The 20,969-nt window shown below is 41.1% G+C and overlaps 1 protein-coding gene across 3 annotated transcripts in view; it reads left to right on the top strand.

Annotated features, from left to right (window-relative positions):
- Window positions 1-20,969, top strand: part of ntrk2a (neurotrophic tyrosine kinase, receptor, type 2a) — a 135,905-nt gene that overhangs the window by 101,195 nt on the left and 13,741 nt on the right. For 2 of the 3 annotated variants that reach the window (XM_050050850.1, XM_050050852.1), the window contains 3 exons: window positions 8,120-8,292; window positions 8,584-8,739; window positions 11,715-11,805. In XM_050050850.1, coding sequence (XP_049906807.1) covers window positions 8,120-8,292; window positions 8,584-8,739; window positions 11,715-11,805 — 420 coding nt within the window. The remainder of the gene's footprint in view (window positions 1-8,119; window positions 8,293-8,583; window positions 8,740-11,714; window positions 11,806-20,969) is intronic. The other variant, XM_050050851.1, reaches the window with a different exon arrangement.

The following is a 20,969-nucleotide window of genomic DNA, read 5'->3' as shown; positions in this document are numbered from 1 at the left end:
AAGACAAGCTGACGTCAGCTCATAACTGTTTGTGATCAACTTTTTATTGATATTTTGCTCCAGCAATAGCAAAATATAGCACAACGCACATAGCAAACAAACTACAAAAGGAAACATTCCCATCTCTCCCCCTCCCCATGGGTCTCCTTATTCAGTAATATGTGCAGGATGAAAGGAAACTAAAATTTTAGTTGTGAAGTGAAAATTACAGCAATTCCTTAATCTTATCTGACATCTCTTGCCATGCAGAAATAATACCAGCAACACCACGACAATGGATCCTAATTGACTTTACATTGGCATTGTTTCCGTGGTACTGGCACGTAATTTCAACCCATTACGTGCTGCCACCACGGAATGCGGTGTTAAGAGGTCGTGCTCATTTCACGTATTTCTGTGAGATCCAGCTCTTACACCATGAGATGATGGCTCCACATTGATGATATCAATATATGTGTTAATCCACTGAGTTTTGTGACAGTGTGTGGAGGTTTCCAGCGTAAAACTAGCATCTTTTTGGCAGCAGTGATGCCTGTTAAGAGAATGCACCTGTTGATACCTGTTAGTTTCAGTGAGGCGGTGTCATTCGCTCCTGCTGTTCCTTGAATTTGACAATTTCAGCTTCAGCCGACAGAGTTTCCAAGATTTCATTGTCTCCAGATATTTTTGTTGCCATCTTCATGGAACAGACACTTCTTCACCCGCGGATGTTCTTTTGCTTCTCATTTTGCACAAGCCGCATGATAGAAATGCTATCAACACGCCCACATGCTCGGTGTGAATTCTCCGGAATATTAGCCGCTCTGTTCACACATGGACTTAATTACACAAACTTTGTACCAGGGAACTGGCAGGGTAAAGTCCATGTAATGTCTGATCCAACTGATTCGTACATTTGCTTTCTCACATACACCTCCTCTAGATAATGTCTAGATAATTTCAGGTTCGCAGTGCATGTGAGAGAGGGGTTGTATACTGCTACATGTGGCTACATGCTTCCATCAGAGAAACACGAGATCTTGGCGGTCGATGTTCATGTCTCCCCAAATTCTGATCTTATTGCTGGAACATGTCCAGTTGTAAACACTTTGGTTTAGCTTTGATTGGTGATTTTTCACAACAGAAAGTGGCACTATTCTCTGTACAATCATTCCCTTCGCTGCAATGATGGTGCAGAGACAGACACAGGAGGTCGGACTGGACTTTTTCGGGAGGAGGGCTAAAATGGAGCGTCACAGACAGGGGGTGAATACAGGTGTTCCAGCACAGACTGTATGAAGACAAGAAAGTGTTTATTGACTGTTTAAGCATGTTAACAGGTTTCTAGAAACCCAAAATACAAGTATAAACCTCGAAATGAGCATTGTAAGTCCCCGTTGATGATACTATGTACGTTTAAGAGCCACCTATGTTAATCACTTAGACAGATTTCATTGATTTTGAAGGACAGATTTTCTCTCTAATAAGAAATGAAACAGCATCCAATCTGCATCACGAAGAAGGTATTTATGAGGGGTCAACTTTCAAAAATGAGATTTTTTGAAAAGCCCTGCTGATGCAGAGTGATTGGTGGCACCAAAGCAAAGCTCATAATGTTATTATTTTAGCTGAAGTTATTGCTTTCTCCATATATTTTGCAGGAGATCTGACATATATTTGAAATACTGTTTACAGCAGATAACTTATGCCCCTTTAAATGGCTCCATGTTCGCCATCTCCTCGCCTCCATTTCCTCTATTGCTCGAAAATTGCTCCTTCCAAGAGTTTCTCTTTAAGCAGAAGGTGGAATTACACTCAAACCGCTGACTTCCGGGGTCAAATTGAATGGTTTCCCTGGAAGCATCCTGCCATCACCATGTATCTCTCCATCAAGGATGCTTTCTCTGCTGGTTCTGCGGTGAAACAGGATCTGATTGGTGGAAATCTTCTCATTAACAATACATGACCTGTGAGAGACCCCCCCCCCCCTCCCCCCTCCCTCTCCTCCTGTCCCCACTTCCTCTCCTGTCTTTAACGCCTCACCTCTAACTCTCACCTGCAGTACTTTTTCTTCTCTGCTCTGCAGTCCTTCATCCTGCTGCTTTCCTCTCCCCAAATCCTCCACCTTCTTTTCTCTAAATCGCTTGCCGGCCCGCTGATGTTTGCTGCCAGCTTAGCTTCAGCTCGGTCTGAGCTCTCTGTAAAATATGCACCTGAAAATCCTAGGAAGCACAGTTCTTGGTTGTAGAACAAGATGCTGCGTGTTGCTGTGCTGAATATCAAATCTGTACGGTAAAACATTATATAATCAGCTCAGTCAACTTACACTAAAAATAAAGTGTTTCTCAAACTGAGATAGGTGTGGTTGCATGTAGATGAATCATTAAGTCATTAGGAGTCACTTCATTGATTTAACTCTCTCAACTCATTGGATTTATCTTTTCAATTAGCTAATGTACCACCTACTTATAGCTCTTCCTACTCTTTTCGTCCTCATCTTTTTGTCAACTGGTATGACTCACCCTTTCTATCCAGTTGTCTTTTCCTCCTCCTCCTCCTCCTCCTCCTTGTTGCTGCATCAACAAAGAGACGTGATGAAAGCTGGTGGAAGTAGATTTCTCAAACAAATGATGACATTACCTTCACTTTTAAAGGGTCAGTTCACTAAAATTATAAAACAAACTAAAAAGGGCTTTGGTAGAGAGTATGGTAGTTCAAATGATAACTGTTCAAAGTGATGTCTTTATTTTTAATGCTGGAAGCACCACAATCAAAATACCTTTCATATTTGTTGTTCTGGGATGGAAGCAGAAATCTCACAGACAGATGTGTCAAAACTTGGACAACAAAACCAAAACTTACACCATGTTTCATCATTGTGATGGAACACAGATTTTTGGTGATTTTGATGGACTGACCCTTAAATATTGATGCCCATTGTTACAAAGAAAGTTTGTGTTTAGCTGGCAATGAAGTGGTTGAAAGACGGACGGTTAAATTTGAGGTTTGAGGAAGAGTAAGGGTTGCATTTTGTTACTTACAAGGTGAATCATGTCTTCATGCACAATGACAGTGGTATGATACACACTGGGCAGCGACTATTTCTAATGCCGCTGGCCACAGCCAAACTTATCAAATACCACCTCCTTGTCAGTGGATGTCGGTGTCAGACACAGAGACACTCTTTGTGCTGGTATGACGCACATTTCTATTTCCGATGCTGCCGGAAACTACTGTAGTATAAAGAGCGAGAAAGTCCGTATAGGGTGGGCCAGAGGGGTTGTAAATGGATCAAACAAAGAATGGACTTTCACCCGAGAGCCTGCTGTTTGTTTCACCCATGAAACCAAAAATTGGTGGAGTTATTTTAATAACAAAGTAGCCATACCACAAAGATTTTTGCCTAAACCTAACCATGGAGCTTTGTTGCCAAACCTAAGGGAATAAATGCAAAGAAGAGAAGTTTTATCTGAGAAAGACTGTATGCATGTAACGAGCAGGAACTGTACATTTCCTGTGAAAACAGAAGTGCATTTTTAAAAAGACGTAATGGATGTAACAAGCATCAATTTACATGCCGTCCATAAATGTCCATAACCAATGCAGGAGGCTACCTAGAGCAATAGTTCCCAACTGGTCCAGCCACAGGACCAGTTCAGCCATGTCGTTGAGCTAGTTTGCTGTCTCTGTCAAGTAGCTGGTGATAAGTCACTCAATCTATTTTTTTATTTTTTTTTTTTTTACAAACTTGACACATTTGCAAGGCAAATTTGGACCGCAACCCACCAGTTTGGCACCACTGAGTTGCAGCATCACATTTTGACGTTTCCATTGACAAAGCAGCGGTATTTGACGAGTTTTGATAAGAATTCCTTGATGAATGAAGTTAATGAATAAAGTGAATTATGACGCACCTGTGGCTTCACATGTATTCACAACACGGTCATGTTGTAGCAGGGTTTAAATAACCGCTGAGTTGGTGGCTTTGTCTTGTACTGATGGTGGGTGCAGTTTGTAAGGGCTTGTTGTGTAGGCTTTACATGGATCGTGGCTACAGTCATACATGTCTCTTATAAACAGTCAAAGTAAATGTAAATTGTTACGGTAGTTACTTCTTTTTATATCTGCTACTTAATCAGGTACTCTTTCAATCTGTGCTGACTAATTTTGAACGATGTTGGAGCGCTGCTTGGATTGATGGTATTTTGTGGTGGTGCGTCATTGCATCATGCTGGAAAAAATAACGCATCCACCTGAGTGCCATATTTCCATCACTATCAATTGGAGCCAATCAGAACTGGAGTTGATAAATACCTGTAACTACTGCAGAGTCATTTGTCCTGGGAGTGAATGCTGATTGTAACCTTTCCCATTAAATACAAGAGCCAGATGTTGGTGGGTGTAAGTGGGTTTTTTGTGCAGTGAGAGAGAGGCTTTAGTATAGTTAGTACAGGAAACTGAAATATAGCAGTTCTTATTGGCACTTTGATTAAAAAATCTTGCTGCACGATGATTTGTGTTTTCTGTCGCAGACTTTCTGAAAGTTCACTTTAAGATTTGTGCAACATTTCAGTAGAAATATGTATGTAGGCAAAGCAGCTCAAAGATGTGTTGGTGCATTTAATCATCATCAAAGCCTTCACCCTCCCCTCATAAGTACACTGTTCCTCATGTGCATACTGTACTCATGTTGCACTCTGTCATGCATGTTACATTACAGAAACATGTACACCACATTACAATAACCTGCGCTTGCTAATAGAGCTTAATGGTCCTGGTTTTAGAGTCGGCTATCAATCAGCCAGTCAGCCATAATACAGAAGCCAGTTTTACTGTTCCTGTATATCATACACTGAGGTGCCATCGATCACAGGCACACTTTAACACGTGCAGATACACATAGAAATATGCACGCGCCTATACATACACGCTTCCACTCCTGCATGCCATCAATCATGAGCACGTAGCACTTCCAATAATGTTTCCTTCACACATGTAAATGTGTATCACTACATTCCCGGGATGGAGGCTGTTGATTACTTTTTATTTGTCCAGGGACCTGAGTGTGCGCAGACCTGATGACTAACAGTGCAATATTATGGCTTTTAGCCTGGGAATTTAAGGCAGTATTGAGTTTGGAGACTCAGAGCGTGGTACTTCATAGGTAGATGATTATGAATTCAGCATTAATATGGTTTGCTCAATATTTTTTTTACAGCGGTCACTTGATACACTGACCGTTTTAGTTGGCAGACTGAGAGCAAGTGTTTGCCAGGAAAGAAAGTATTTTGTTTTTCTTTAATTAGATTTTGGATCAGAGATTGTCTCGTGCCAGGAGCACAGTGTATGCCACATACAGTGCAGTATGAGTTGTGCAGACCATTATCAGTCAGACGTAAATAATGCTGTTTATAGGTGGCTGTGGCTCAGGGGGGAGAGCGGATTGTCCAATAATCAGGAGATCATCAGTTCAATCTCCGGTTCCTCCAGTCTGCATGTCAAAGTATCCTTGAGCAAGATACTGAACCCCAAATTGCCCCTGATGGTTGTTCCACTGGTGTGTGAGTGTGCTAAAAACTGAGCAGCACATGGCACCATGTAAGGTAGCTTTGTGTGTGGGTGTGACTTGTCGTGCAAAGAGCACTTTGAGAGGTCAGAATACTGGAAAGGCACTATACAAGTGCTGGCCCATTTAACATTTATTATTTAGTAGCCTATGCTTGACTTATTTTGATAAGTCACTCCTTGTAAAGGTTTATAAGTTGCAAATGGCTTAATTAATAGTTTACAGGTCATTTAATAATGCTTCACAGATAAGTTGGAAACAATTATAAGCACCAAGTGTGGGTTGCCAGGTTGTGGATGGTGTTTTTCCCTCTTTCCAACACATTCTCACTCCGACCTCATCACATATTGACTTTTTGGTCATGGACTTTCCACGTCCACATACAACACGCAAGGTACCCTGGGTGCGTTGGTTGTTGACGTTCTGGGACACTGTGTCAAGTTCTCTTCTTCAAAAAATAACTTCTGTTTTCACATGAAATTTAACATTTACATGCAGTCTCACACTACGTTGGTACAACACCGCGAATTTACTTTTTTTCCTTCACCAACATACATATATGGCTGGGTTTAGGCAACAAAAGGAAGGTTAGATTTAGGAAAAATGAACAGTGTTTCGCTTTAGAATCTCACGGGACGTGAACACCACTGGGTGAAAGTCGGTGTTTGTTGGACCCATCCACCACCCCTCCTGCTTGCCCCATTCGGACTTTCGCGGCCTTAACTTTCGTCGTTGTCCCACCACGTTTCCCCCTGAGGCTGCCAGGCGCCGTTAAACTATAACAGCAACCGGCCACGTATCAAGCCAATGTTAAAGGACACCTTTTTTGTTGGTTTCTGATGCCACAAGTCACTGCCCGAGCGTCGGATTTCAACGACTTCGGAGTGAGACCAGACACTTCCTTTGTCTTTATAGCTTTTTAGTTCATCAAGCTAGGGGCCATTTTTGTTGCAAAATTATTACAAGTTTGCGTGGAGAGTTGTGTAACTGTATCTCAATCTGTGTGCGTGTGGAATCTGCAAATGTGTATATCAAGAAGATGCCTCATTTGACCTACTTATTAGTGTCAAGATTTAATGCCCAAGGTGTGAAAATATGATTATCCAGAAGTTAAATATGTTGGTAATGTTGTGCAGTGTTCAGAAAATTAATACATTTCAGTAAGAAATCTTAAAATGTCAAAGTCCAAACTGTACTGGTTTCATGGAATGACTCATAACTACAGATTTGCCAGCCTCATGAAAAGTAAAAAACTCATCTATTTTTTTCATGAATGGATCGCCAACATTGACAACAGCATTGTTATTAATACTAAACAAAGATGTTATTAATATTATTAATACTAAACAAAGATGTTATAAATATTATTAATACTAAACAAAGATGGCTTTTAACTAAAGGATACAGCATCAGTAAATGATTTATTGACCATTAATAAAGCCATTAATTACAATTTTTAAACCTAAAGGTGGTATCATTGCTTTTATAACAAGGGTTCTCTAGCTTTTTAAGAATCCAAACAACACATCTATTAACATGGGCTATCACTCTCACCATGTGGGAACTCATCAAGAGAGAAGTCAACCCAGTCAGACAATCCAGATTTCCCATACATGCCTGATATCACATTTCAAACTGAGATTGGAGCTCATGCTTTTATACAGTATCCATACTGTATTAATTCACCATATGATCATCATGTAGTATCATATTACAGCCTGTAATGTACAGGACTGAGTCTTTGATCATGATATATGACTGGTTGAATATGTGGGTGGGTGGAGTTACAGTCCGTCTCATTTTCTAGTATCTCAGCGTTAAAGCTGAAAGGTCGCGGGTCATTTCCTTCTTCCCGAGCTTTCTTAAGTGACTCCTTTTTGTCCTTTAAACCTACATTTGTAATAGGAGCTTTGAGCTGCTGTGTTAGTACACAGACAGACAGTCACACACACAAGGTGGAAAGCGAACGTATATCCATGTCATATACTGTAGGAAGACAATCAATTATTCATGTAGGACAAGAGGAATTTTCTATATATTTCTTCTTTTGATGTGACATGAATACAGACCCTGTATCACTTTCATTTCCTGCAACTCCCTCCCTCCCTCTCTTTCATACACACACACACACACACACACACACACGGACACAATCTTTTTCTGTCTCTGTCACAGATGCTTGCATTACACAACCTCCCTGACAGATTTCCTGATTCATGGAAGGAAGAAAAAGATTAGTTTCAGAGGGAACCAGGGAATATAATGAATGTAAACAGTGTTGTACTTTGTAATGGCTTACATTAATATAAAATTTGTTCCTGCTCTGCCATTGTATCAGTCTTTGCTCAGTGCCAGTAATTTCACACTGTGTGTGCCGAGTTGCTGTAACTCACTTTTACAAGGCAAGACACTCGCTTTTTTTCTTTCCTCGTGGACATCAGCCAAATAAATTGGAGCAGACTGGGTGCACTGTGAAGATGACTAATTGCCAATAGTGTACGTGGCATAATGTGTGAGTTTTTCATTTGTCAGTGTATTAAAATGTCACTTCTGTGTGTGTCTCTGTGCGTGCAGACGCTCAAAGAGGCCAGTGAAAATGCCAGGAAGGATTTCCACCGTGAGGCTGAGCTGCTGACCAACCTCCAGCACCAACACATTGTCACTTTCTATGGAGTCTGCGTGGAGAGTGACCCTCTCATCATGGTGTTTGAGTACATGAAACATGGTGACCTCAACAAGTTCCTCAGGCATGAATCTTTTCCTTCATTACATCAAAATGTTATCAAAATGGCAGCTACAGTTATAGTGAAGATTTTGCATTTCTCTAAAAAATGTTGAAAACAGAAGCATTGTTACACAAAGACTGTGAAGTAGAATATTCTCCTGCTGTTTTAAAGAAATCCAGCTCCATTTTCTAAATGCTTTCTGTGAGAGGGGCAGATGTAGTATAGTTGATACAAGGCTGCTCAGAAAACACAAATGACTCCAACAAACAATAACCAGGCTTACGTGACAACCCTCCACCTGTTTCCTCGCAGGGCTCACGGTCCTGACGCAGTTCTGATGGCAGAGGGCCAGACAACCAGACCTGTGGAGCTGACCCAGTCACAGATGCTGCACATCGCCCAGCAGATAGCATCTGGCATGTTCTACCTGGCATCACAGCACTTTGTGCACCGTGATCTGGCCACCAGGTTTGTCACTTTTTCTGTTACTTCACTCTGTCTTTACTTGTATTGCCTTAAATTGGAAATAGCCAAGATTTTTTGTTTTAACTTATCATTATAAAGTAAAAGTTGATTACACAATGTTATGGTTATAGAATAATGAAACCACCAGAGATTCGATTGGTTCCCAAGAAGCCTCACTTTCACTTTGCAAGTCTGTCTGCCACCTGGTTCGATCTCCCACGCAAATGAAGATTTACAGCACAAAGGAAGTGCGTCAACCACTGTGCAACCAAAACAGAAATAGGATAGTGCTTTTGTATCGCTGTAAGTTATTTGCAGTTACTATCCCTAGTCATGAAAGTGGTGGATGGTAGAACAACCAAACTAACAGTGTAAAACAAAATGCAGTGAGTCCTGTGTTGCTGGTAGTTGCTAGGCTCTGAGGAAAACAGAAGGCGATCCGTTTTTTCTTTGCGACAGCGACGCCAACAATAATACCACTTGGAAATGCTAAAGGGCGGAGTTGAAAAGTTGTCTGTTTCCACTTTAGTGAACGCCTCATTATACAGGGAAATTTATTCAGACCCTTCTACATTATGGAATACCTCATAATGACAAAGTTAAAACACACTTTTTTTGGGGCCATTTTTGCAAATGTAATAGGTTGCCTTGAGGTTTCTGTAAATTCACTCATTAGGACATAATTTATGGGTGCACAGTCCAATCCAGTCCCATCAATCAGTACATGGCAGAGAGCCAGTGTGGCCAGTAGAGAAAGCACTACAGTGGATATTCTGTAAAACAACAGATATCTATGATCTATGATTGATTGAGTTCCACAGTGAGTGAATGATTCTCATGTAATGAAACAAAATCATAACAAAAACATGTGAAACTCTGTTAACCTGAGATAAACCATTACTATTACTACTGAAATATTAACTGACATCTAAACTAATAAGCTACAGTAAATGAGAAAAAAATGTAAATTTACATTACAATTACTAATCAAACGGTCGCTGATTATAAAGGGGTTACATCAGAATATAGTCCTTTCAGTAGGACCCGCTCTTGGATTAACCAATCACAGCCCTCTTATATCATCAGTGTGCTGCTCCTGTGCTTCTTTCAGTATTTCTTTGTGCTTCTTCAGAGCTATGCTAGTTTTCTAAATTGAAGTTAGTACAATTGAACAAAAACTTTGTAAGGTACGCAAGTTAACTGCTGATTAGGTAGGCTATGCTAACAGTTAAGCTTGCTAATATGGTATAATGTTAGTGAGTTAGCTTGCAAAGTAGGTTGGCTATGCTAATGAGTAAACGTCCCAATACACGAGAATATTAGCGAGCTAGCTTGCCAATTAAGTAGGCTATGCTAGCAGTTAAGCTTGCTAATAGGGTATAATGTTAGTGAGTTAGCTTGCAAAGTAGGTTGGCTATGCTAATGACTAAGCTTGCCAATAGATGAGAATATTAGCAAACTAGCTTGCCAGCTGGGTAGGCTATGCTAACAAGTAAGCTTGCTCATAGGGTAGAATGTAAGTGAATTAGCTTGTCAAATAGGTTGGCTATGCTAATGAATAAGTATGCCAATAGAATATTAGTGAGCTATCTTGCTAACTAGGTAGGCTATGCTAACAAGTAAGCTTGCCAATAGGCTAGAATATTGTTCACTAATAAAGAGTGAGGTTAATAGCATTTTTCAGTTACAAATTCCTGCAGTCAACATGTTTTCCCTCCTTTTTTCCATGTCAATCCAGAATAGATTTGGTTAGATTTATCCGGGCCCATCATCATTGTCATCATGCTGATTTGTGATCATTTATTCATGTCAATATCAACATAGCAGTGATGGTCATCAGCGATTCTTTTCAGGATCGTCATGACAGTGATGGTCATGATCAACATTTTCAACAAATTATCCAGGATCAACATGTTGATGATGGTCCTGCATAAATATAAACATTTATCCAGAGTCAACATGGTGATGATTTTCCATGTCTCCATCGCAGGTTTTTGCAACTGAAAAATGACATTATCCTTATTCTTAATGTTAGTGAACAATATTTCAACCTATTGGAAAGCTTATTCGTTAGCACTACCTACCTCGTTAGCAAGCTAATTCGCTAACCCTGCAGTAGCTTATAAGGTTTTGGTTCAATGTCACTGAGGATTTTGTTAAATTGTACTAACTTCAATTTGGAATACTAGACACTGATGATGTCAGAGGGCTGTGATTGGTTGTTGGTCCTGAAACATGTTTGGGATGTTGATCCAGGAGCATGTCCTACGTGCAAAAGTTTATACGTAAAATAAAATATTCATCCTGTTGCTTTGCATCTTTTTGCCATGCAGGAATGCCTTCTTTTGGCACAGACTATTTCTGACATTTTTCAGGTTTATTGCCCAGTTTAAAATACTTGTTAGAAAAGTAAAGTATATTAGGCCTACTTATTACATTTTTCACAGGGTAACTTAATCTGTAGTCTCTATACAGACTCTACATTCAGTGAATGTAGAGTCTGTAGGCAAACCCCGGAGATCTTGCCTCCGGAAGAAGAGCGGAAGAGCCCTGGTTTCCGGTTGTAGGCTGTTTGTAGTCTGTGTGATATTGACCAATCACGTTTGAGCCAGCTGCAGTTGTTGCCAGGTTAAACGGTCCGTGCGGTGAACTAATGAGGCGGAACATAAGTGGCGTCACTGCAAACTCTGAATCCATTGCAATGGTTCAGCATATTTACTTACGGAAGTCGGAAACGGAAATTCGCGTCCTCCACCCAAATCAAACCGGAATGCCAAAAAATCGGGGGTCTGCCCCCAGAGGCTGTATCGCCGTCTGCTGGAAGTCAGACGCTGAATACAGCCGATGGGTTCCGAGAATGCTTGATCTGTAATATATTACATTTTTAAAGTAACCTTCCAAACACTGCTCACACACTCAACATCTTGCTAAAATTGCTCCGCACTTAGTTTTGTTTGGTACTGTTTGTTTTCTGACAGGAACTGCCTGGTGGGCGAGAATCTGCTGGTAAAGATCGGAGACTTTGGCATGTCCAGAGATGTCTACAGCACTGACTACTACAGGGTAGGTGTATGTGTCGATATCTTTTCTGGCCCTTCTTTTAGCCTGCCTCTTCCCTGCTGCATGGGTCCCTCTCTGCTCCTCCCCTGCATGGGCATGACTGACGGACTCTGGCGGAGATACAGTAAGACGCTTACTGTGTAGTGCAGTGAAATCAATATGTAGCTTACCCAACTGTATGTAGGGAGGGAGGATATGTAGCATGCTTTGTTAGGTCATACTGTGTGTAAAATAATTGTTTGGATAATTACTGCAGCATTTGCTGCCACTGAGGGCTGATATACACCAGCTGTAAGTCTTTTTGTTCCGATATAATTTATTCACTATTTCTTTATTAGGCAGGTGTTCATTTTAAATTTGGGAGTCTGTTGTTCACCAGAGGCCTGCCAACTAAATAGCTGCATGACAAGAGCATATTTCAGTACATCTCTCCAATGAAAACTATTTATTACAATTAAAAAGACAGAAAGAAAACATCAGAAACTCCCCAAAAGACACCTGTGATGTTTTTTGAACAACCCATCAATGACAAGGTAATGATATTCAGTTCAATCAATTCAATTTAATAGAACTTTACTTCTTCTTGTGCCAGAGAATGCTTCAAAGTACAGTAACCACAACCAGTACCAACCAGACAACCAGTGGGTTCCAGTGGGCCCAGTTTTAGAACAAAAGAGTATTAAATATCTAAAAATATATAAATATACAAGATAGAAGTGTTTTCAAGGAGCAGAAGCAAAAACCAGTGCCTAATAGAGAAACAATAGGAGTACGATAAGTGCTAGAGATACTAAAAATGAGCTAAAATGGTGGAAAAAAACAGACTGTTCCTGATAATCGATGTTATATTGAATATGATATAATAATGAGAAGTAGTATTGCACGTGACTGAGAAAATGATATTGCACTACACTGACAAGTGAACATGATATTGAAGAATAATATTGCACATGATATTGTTGCTGTTATTTCAGCACACATTTTTTATGAACTGCAAATGAACTCTAGGATATAACATAACAAAGGATATTAAGGATAATTATATTTTCAGTGACAATACCTCTGTGATGTGTGTATCCTATTTTCTTTGCAGATGAAATAATACATTTGAACCTGGAGGCAGTTTTAAGACACAAATTAAATCTGCTGTTGTGACAGTGAAATAAGCACTGCAAAATCTGTTGTATCTCCTTTGAGAAAATGTATATAACATCTCAAATTTCTAAAATGTCATATCATGAAACAAACATGGGAGTATTTACAAACTGCACATTGTCTGGTTAGTTGGATTTAAACATAAAAACATATTTTTTGTTATACTTGTGCTGATCAAACTGAACCATGGCATTATAAGACTGATATTTTGAGCTTGATATAATGTGCATCTATGGATACAATACAGTATAATGCAGACTACAGGTTCCCACAAAACATGCATACAGATCTGTTCACACTGCAGGTCAGCAGGATATAAAACACACACATCTCAGGGGTGGTGTAAAAGGACTACTCTGCAAAAAGGACATGGAGATCAAATTTAGCTGCCATTATTAAAAAAAAACTTACGTGGGTGCACATTTTGTGTATGAGTATGTGCATGTGTGTGTTGCAGGGGCGTTTAGCAGCTCCACTGTGAGTGTCAAGATAACTCAGGGGTACAAGAGACAGCTGGGAAGTGTGTGTTTTCCCCCCTTGTATACAGCAATCTGTCACCTTTCCAAAAGGCCCAAATCTAATAAATCGTACTGATTGATTGATAGTGACTGTCCATTTTTCCTGCCCTTACTGCCGTCCACTGTGACAGAGTGACATGAGTGACAGTGACAGTGAAGTCGGAGGAGGGAGAATGAGAGAAAGAGTATAACCTTAACAATAACATTCAGAGAGGTAACTGTGACCTGCAGGTTATTTGATGGATGTATTAGTCAGTAATGGCATTTGTTGATGCATTTTATTTTTGATTCTAAAGCATGTTTTATTTGTTGCCATAATTAGTATAAAAAGGCCCAGTGTAGTTAAAAAAAAAAAAAAATAGAAAAAAAATATTTTTAGTTTGTTAGGAAAGCAGATTTTAGGTTGTAGCTTGCATATAGATTCATCTTTTTTTTTTACTGTATCTAACACAGTTACGAGTGTATTCAAATTATAGTTCAGTAGAAATTATGATGCATACACATGAAAATGGATTTCAAATACTTCAATCAGGAGAGATGATGATTAATGTGAATAGTCGTTGGCATTTGTACCACTTCGTGATGTCATATATTTCAAGAGTGGTGATAGTTATAAAATGAAGAGTGTGCTGAGGATCTGGATGTGATGAGGAGTGGGCTTTTGATGAGCTCGACCTGGGCGCTGGATATGATGACTGGAGGTGATTGGAGTGGAGGATGGTGTGACGATTCTGCCTAAAATGACAACTGACAGCAGCAGGGAGGAGAACAGATTTAAAGATTGACAGCAGTGACATCACTGGCTGATAGTGACTGTTGCAAAATTTGATTGGTTTAACTGTTTAACTGGAAGAGTAAGCACTCATAATCAGCTGATTGGAAGGGGGGATGAGACAGAGGAACTGTGAGTGGATGAAGCATAAAGATAGTCTTCCTGAAGCACCATACACTTTGCTTCATTAGAAAATTCCCGGTATATGTATCCCTATTTCTTATAAAGAGTAAGAGGTGGCACGGTGGTGCAGTGGTTAGCATTGTCGCCTCACAGCAAGAGGGTTCCTGGTTCGAACTTGGGGTGGGGGAGCCCTTCTGTGTGGAGTTTGCATGTTGTCCCCGTGTGAGTGTGGGGTTTTTCTGGGTACTCCAGCTTCCTCCCACAGTCCAAAGACATGCACGTCTATGTTGCCGTAGGTGTGAATGTGAGCATGAATGGTTGCCTATCTCTATGTGTCAGCCCTGTGATAGTCTGGCGGCCTGTCCAGGGTGTACCCCGCCTCTCGGCCAATGTCAGCTGGGACCCCCAATAGGATAAACGGTTATGGAAAATGAATGAATGAGCTCAGTCGCGAAGAGAAAACGTTGGCATTGTACATTTCTGCAGACCATGGATACGTTACATTTGTATGTCTCATATGTATCATATCAATGTTTCTAAAGTGATGAAGTTCAGACTGCATGTATATGGGCTGTCATCTGGAGGTGGAGGGGATGTTGGTTGGCGTGATACCTAAGCGAGACGGCTGCCAAGCTGCAGACCACTGCTTGAGACCACAAAGCACGAAACAATAAAAACAGTTGCTTTTACTGAAACGTGCGGTATTCCCAGCTGTGATTGTGCCACCAAAAAGTGGTATTATAAGCCAAAACATGATCGTTTCCTGACCATAACCAAGTGGTTTTTGTGTAAGTACATAACCACATGTTAACCACAGCAGTGTTGAAACATAAAAAAACATAATGTACAAATGTATCATATCCGTGGTTTGCAGAAACGTACAAAGCAAACGTTTATTCTGGGTTGCACAGCTCAGCCACAGTGTTGAAAAGGTCAAAAATACAAGACCCACATGGCCACAATCAATCTGTATTCTAAGCACAAGGAAAATTGACTTTTCATTAGTCTCTTTCTGAACACCGTTGAGATTAAATTTGAAATAACTAGTTGTGTGTGGCATCAAATTAAAGATGTAAAAAAAAGATTAAGGTCTCTCCTGTGTGGGTTTCTTTTGTACTATCTCTGTGTGACGACACACAGCCACCCCCCTCCTCCTCCTCCTCCTCCTCCTTCCTTTCACCCCTCCTCAATAAAGCTAAGCGCCGAGGCTGTAGTCATGGCAACGTGTGAAGGCAGTGGCGGTGAGCCTCGGAGTTGTATCCAACGTTTCTCAGGAAGAAAAGTAATCAGAGAACTTCTGTTTAGTATGCCGAGGCAGTACTAGAGAAAGAGAGGGGGAGAAGGAGAGGGATGGAAGTGTGGGAGACGGAGGCGGGAGGGAGGGTGGCAAAGAGATGAAAGGAGAGAAAGAGCTGGAGAAAAAAAGAGAGAGAGGGGAGAGAGGAAAAAGGGTGGGAGGCCAGGGAGGGAGAAAACAAGACATAAATAAATACACAAAGGCAGAAAAGGCAGTAATAGAGCTATAAAGCAACATACACATGCTGAGGTGGGAGAGGAGAGGAGAGGTCTGCGGGCAAAGCATCCTGTATACAGAGTACAGGATATTCAATAACAACACATACTGCAGCTTTAGACATCCACAGAACAGGATATCAGAGACGGGGAAACAGCAAGAAATGTCAGAAAAGGACAGAAAGGTAGACAGACAGGGGGAAACAGCAAAGCAGAAGAGAGGTACAGCATGGTGGGAGGTAAAACACAGTGATCCAGCCATATTTCAGCATCCAGGAAAGACAGAGAGGTGTGTGTGTGTGTGTGTGTGTGTGTGTGTGATGTTAGGGTGGGTAGTGTAGAGACCCAGTCATGGTCTTGCGTCAGACAGGAGCAAAGATGAGTCATAGAGGAATTGGAGCCCCCCCCAGTGCTGGTGAGTGTGCATGTGTGTGCATGTGTGCGTGTGTGTGTGGTGTGTGTGTAGGGAAATAGAAGCAGAGGCGTTGGACTGAAGGGGCTGTGGTGACGTCATTGAATCCCCCGTTACACAATGAACCTGACACGCGCTTTAGAAGACAGACAGGATGCCTCGATTCAAACCTTGAGCCTCTCCATGCTGCCTCTGTGTGTGCATGTGTGTGTGTGTGTGTGTGTGTGAGGACGGATTCTTCGCAGCAGGAGTTGGGGAGGAATTCATTCCTTTTCTCCCCTAAACTGATTTCATGCCCAAATGTGTAGGATGAAAGAAAATTAAATGTCTGCTTGGGTTTTAACGTTGGAGGCCGACTGTTTTACGCTGCTGACACAGACTGTAGAAAAACACTGGTAACAAAGCCGAGCTAAACAATCTCTGCAGAGTAATTTGGCTGGTGTTGTTTTTTTTTTACTACCCGTCTCTGGGTCCCGACCAGCACAGACAAACAGCTTCTTAATGGAGCACCTGGAGGAGCCATAGTGGAGCAGTTATCTGTGCAGGAGTGAGCGTGCATGTGCACAGACAAAACACTGCTGCCTCTATGTCTAAAATACAGACCAACATAAATATGATACTGTCGACGCATTAAAATCTATCAGATGGAGGATAAACGCAAAACCAGAAACCACATATCGAAGTCGCATAATGACACACATAAACCTACCAAAAATGTATATAAAATTTGACAGAAAAATCTTAAGCCGAGGTGTTTCAGGAAAGTGCAACGCTTGAGAGATTTTCTGGCCACCCAAGTTAGAAATTCAGTCAGGAAAACTACATGCTAATTTAAAGCGGTAAGGTCGAGGTAGTTAAGGTAACAATAACATTCCCTCATCAATCCCAACTTATCTGAGAAAACTACCTAGACAGTATCTTGACCGTTGTCCCATGCAAAGCTCATGCCGTCATTCTCATGCTCCAGTTCTGTTATGAAAGATCTGATTCTTAAATGGCGTGGAAGCAAATGGCTTATCACCAGCGGCCTCAGGTACGTCATTATTTCCAGAGCTGCTGTCATCGAAACCTCCAATATAACATTATCACCTACTATCACTTGCATCTAGCATACTGTGAATAAAAAATCTAAACTGTTACACCCGCCTTTAGTGACTCTAAAACCTCAGAAAACAGACATTTTGAAAACAGAACATGATTAAAAACAAATAATTTAAGCAAACCACAGAACTGAGTCCAGCAGCTACTGTAAGACTTCATATTGCTTTAACTTGACAATTAAAAGGGTAATTTTGGTATTTTTCAGCCTGAATCCTAGTTTTCCATGTGTTTTTGTTTGACGAATGGGAACAACAATTTTTAAACTGGTCCAGTATTGAGCAAGAGAATTTTTTATTTAACTCGGGGCAGCCCTGAGATTGCAAACCAAACCCAGACTCCATTTAATTAAGTAATAATTTTATTATTATTGAACAGACTTCATTTAAAGTCCACATAGACAAAATGTAACTAACAAAAGCTGTCTTTGTTAGTCTGACCACTGTTCCAACAATTACCAACTCAGGTTTGATTGACATATACCCTTAATTCACCCAGTTAGATGTGACAATATGCCAGCTCTATACATGCTAAAATTATTGTTTATTTTAATGGAGTCTGGTTTGAATGGAGCCCCTTACTTCGGGGCTGTTTCTGGTTAAACAAAAAGGATCTTACTCTTTAACAAAAAGGTCCGTCTCTGTAGGGATCCTTTTTACAATGTTGTCAGACACTTTTAAAATAACAGTCTGAGTCTGTCATCGGCAAAAACAAGCACTTTAAGTGGACGTAAACTGACGGTGCAAACATGCCTCAGGTGGTTATATTGCAGCCTGTTTTAACGGCTGTCTGATGCAGCACTGTCTCTCAAAACTGGACCAGTTTGAAAAACTGTTCCAATTCGTCAGTCAGACACAAAAACATTTTTTTTTCTGGACTTCATTCATTCATTCAATCTTTTGACATGAGCTGCAGCACTAAAATAAACAACAGCTTGTTGTGTAAACCCATACGTCAACCATTTTCCTGTATCTGGGCCTGGCCAGGAGAACAAGCTCTTTTCTCCAGGGAAAAAAAAAATAAAACCAACACATGCACACGCACGCACACGCACGCACACGCACGCACACACACACACACACACACACACACACACACACACACACACACACACACACACAAAAAGCAGCAGCATTCTTGGAAAGAGTTTTTGTTTCCATGGCAACACAGAGGGCAATTAAGGTAGGGTTCCTGTGTAACAATGAGTGGGCGGAGTTAGTCACATAAGCCCCTCCCACACCACATCCCATCCCATAATGCTTTCTTTTTTAAACTGGTCCAGTTGCCATGGATACCGCAGCCTCCAGGAGGTCACTACAGAGAGCCCACAGACCTCCTCTGCTTTATTTATCCGCCTTTTTTGAGGCTTTCCTGGAACACTCAGGCAGCGGTCTATAGCTGAAATGATGCATATTTATAAGACAGAGACGGAGAGAGACAGACAGGCGGGCTTAGAGACGGTGAGGGAAGGTGAGAACGAGGCAGAGAGAGGGAAAGAGAAAGAGAGAGGGAGGGCGACAGCAAAGGAGACAAAGACTGACAACGAGGCTACTGACAGCAAAGAGAAAACAGAGAAAGAGCTGATGACAGAGAGAGATGCACTGTCTCCACTTCAGTGAGAATCTATGAAAGAGTTCGGTCTTCAGACTGCTCCACTGTAAACATGATGTTCTTTATATTTGATGGCAACGACAAGAAGATTTAATCTGAGGTTTTCCCTTCCTGCTCCTTCATTTGTTTTCTTTCCTCCGTTTTCTCTTTCAATTCAACCTCATTAGAGCCTTTTTGAAAAGACTGCCCTTCTCTCTCTCGTACACACTCAGTCAGATTTGCACTCACACACACACACACACACACACACACACACACACAGTTAACAAACATAAAAGAAATGTAGCCCTGCGGTTCAAGAGCCCAATATTAATATTTTAGAGCATCAGGGGAAATGATCAGCCATGCATAAATCAAAAAGACTAATGTATGTGAGAAGGTTCAGACCCATCAGTGAATAAATAATGTTAGAAAACTATCTATAGAACTGAATAAACAAGGGCTGTTTCCAAAATCACTTCCATTATTATTAATCTGTCAATCACTATCTATTTACTATGTAGTGCACTTAATTTTCTGTCAGTCACTCCCTGAGTGTAATGTATGCACTGTACGATGCCCTCAAAAATCCTCACAATAAAACAAAAAATGTGATGTCTGTGGCTTTTGGCTAACAATCCCACAATACAACAGGGTCTGGCACTTGAACTACACCTGTTAGTGATGAAGCAAAATTATGGTGATAAGTGAACGTTCAAACTCTCAGTTTATGACAGCTTTTGGTAAATCCATCAGTAAGTTTGTGAAGTCCTTCCTAAATTCTGATTTATTAAGTCAGTTTGCACCATGAACACTTACTAAATAACAATATAGCAATTCCTCTCAATCATCACATTAGAAGTGTGTGGCGCTGTATTTTTCTGCAGAGACTGCCTGTATTTTCTTATTGTGCTCAGGATGTTTATAGACGCGTACCCCCACGGCAGGCAGGAGAGGTCGGGGCTTTGTGAAAAGAAAGTGACCACGTACCAGACCATTAGCAGCACTAAAAGAAACACAAATATAGCTATACGAAACACTAAATGAAAGTGAATCTGGATACTTTATACTTTATACTTTACTTTATAAATCCCAGAGGGGAAATTCAATTTTTTTCACTCTGTTCTCATACACGCACAGGCCCGAAATACACACACACACATGCACAAGCAGGACCTATACATGTATTAAATGGAGAGATGTCAGATTGAGGGGGCTGCCCACAGACACTGCCGCCCCGAGCAGTTGGGGTTTGGTGCCTTGCTCAAGGGCACCTCAGCAGTGCCCAGGACGTGAACTGGCACCTCTCCAGCTACCAGTACACACTCCATGTTTGGCCCAGATGGGGACTTGAACTGGCAATCCTCTGGCTCCCAATCCAAGTCCCTATGGACTGAGCTTTCAGTGTCTCTGGAGTGTGTTACAAACAGTAACCAATAATCCTGCATAATATACCTTTAAGATATGTCCACATTAGTAAAGACTTTGGTAATGTGAAAATCTGTTGCCAGGAAACATCCAACAAATCCACCAACCTGTACGCCCACTTAGGCTGTTTGTTCCTGCCCTCTAATATGATCCATGGGAGCAGCTCTTAAACAGCGCCCCTAAAGAAGTCATACCTACATGGCAAAATAGTCATAGACAGTTGCACAAAAACTACTTTTGTTAAAGCTATAGTGCATAACTTCTGTCGCCTCCCAGCGGATAATGCGTTATTACAACTAATAAGCCAGCGGCACTTCCATGTACACAGAGTAACACTCGCCAGTCGCCACACACCGTACACAGAGTAACACTCTTTGCTAATAGACCTTCAGCCGAACGTCCAGGCTTTTTCTTTGTGGTAGTATCCACTTCTGAACTGTGTCTTGGCCGCTTCTCCGCCATGTTGCTTTCTCTTTCTACCTGCGCTCTACCTAGGGTGACCATATTTTGATATCCAAAAAAGAGGACACTCGGCCGGCCACAACATAGCCTACTTAAATGATAC

This window comes from Epinephelus moara, chromosome 8 (assembly GCF_006386435.1).
Source record: "Epinephelus moara isolate mb chromosome 8, YSFRI_EMoa_1.0, whole genome shotgun sequence".
In the NCBI taxonomy this organism is placed as follows: Eukaryota; Metazoa; Chordata; class Actinopteri; order Perciformes; family Serranidae; genus Epinephelus; species Epinephelus moara.
Note: the sequence above shows the minus strand (reverse complement) of the source record. Positions and strands in the feature narration are given on the sequence as shown.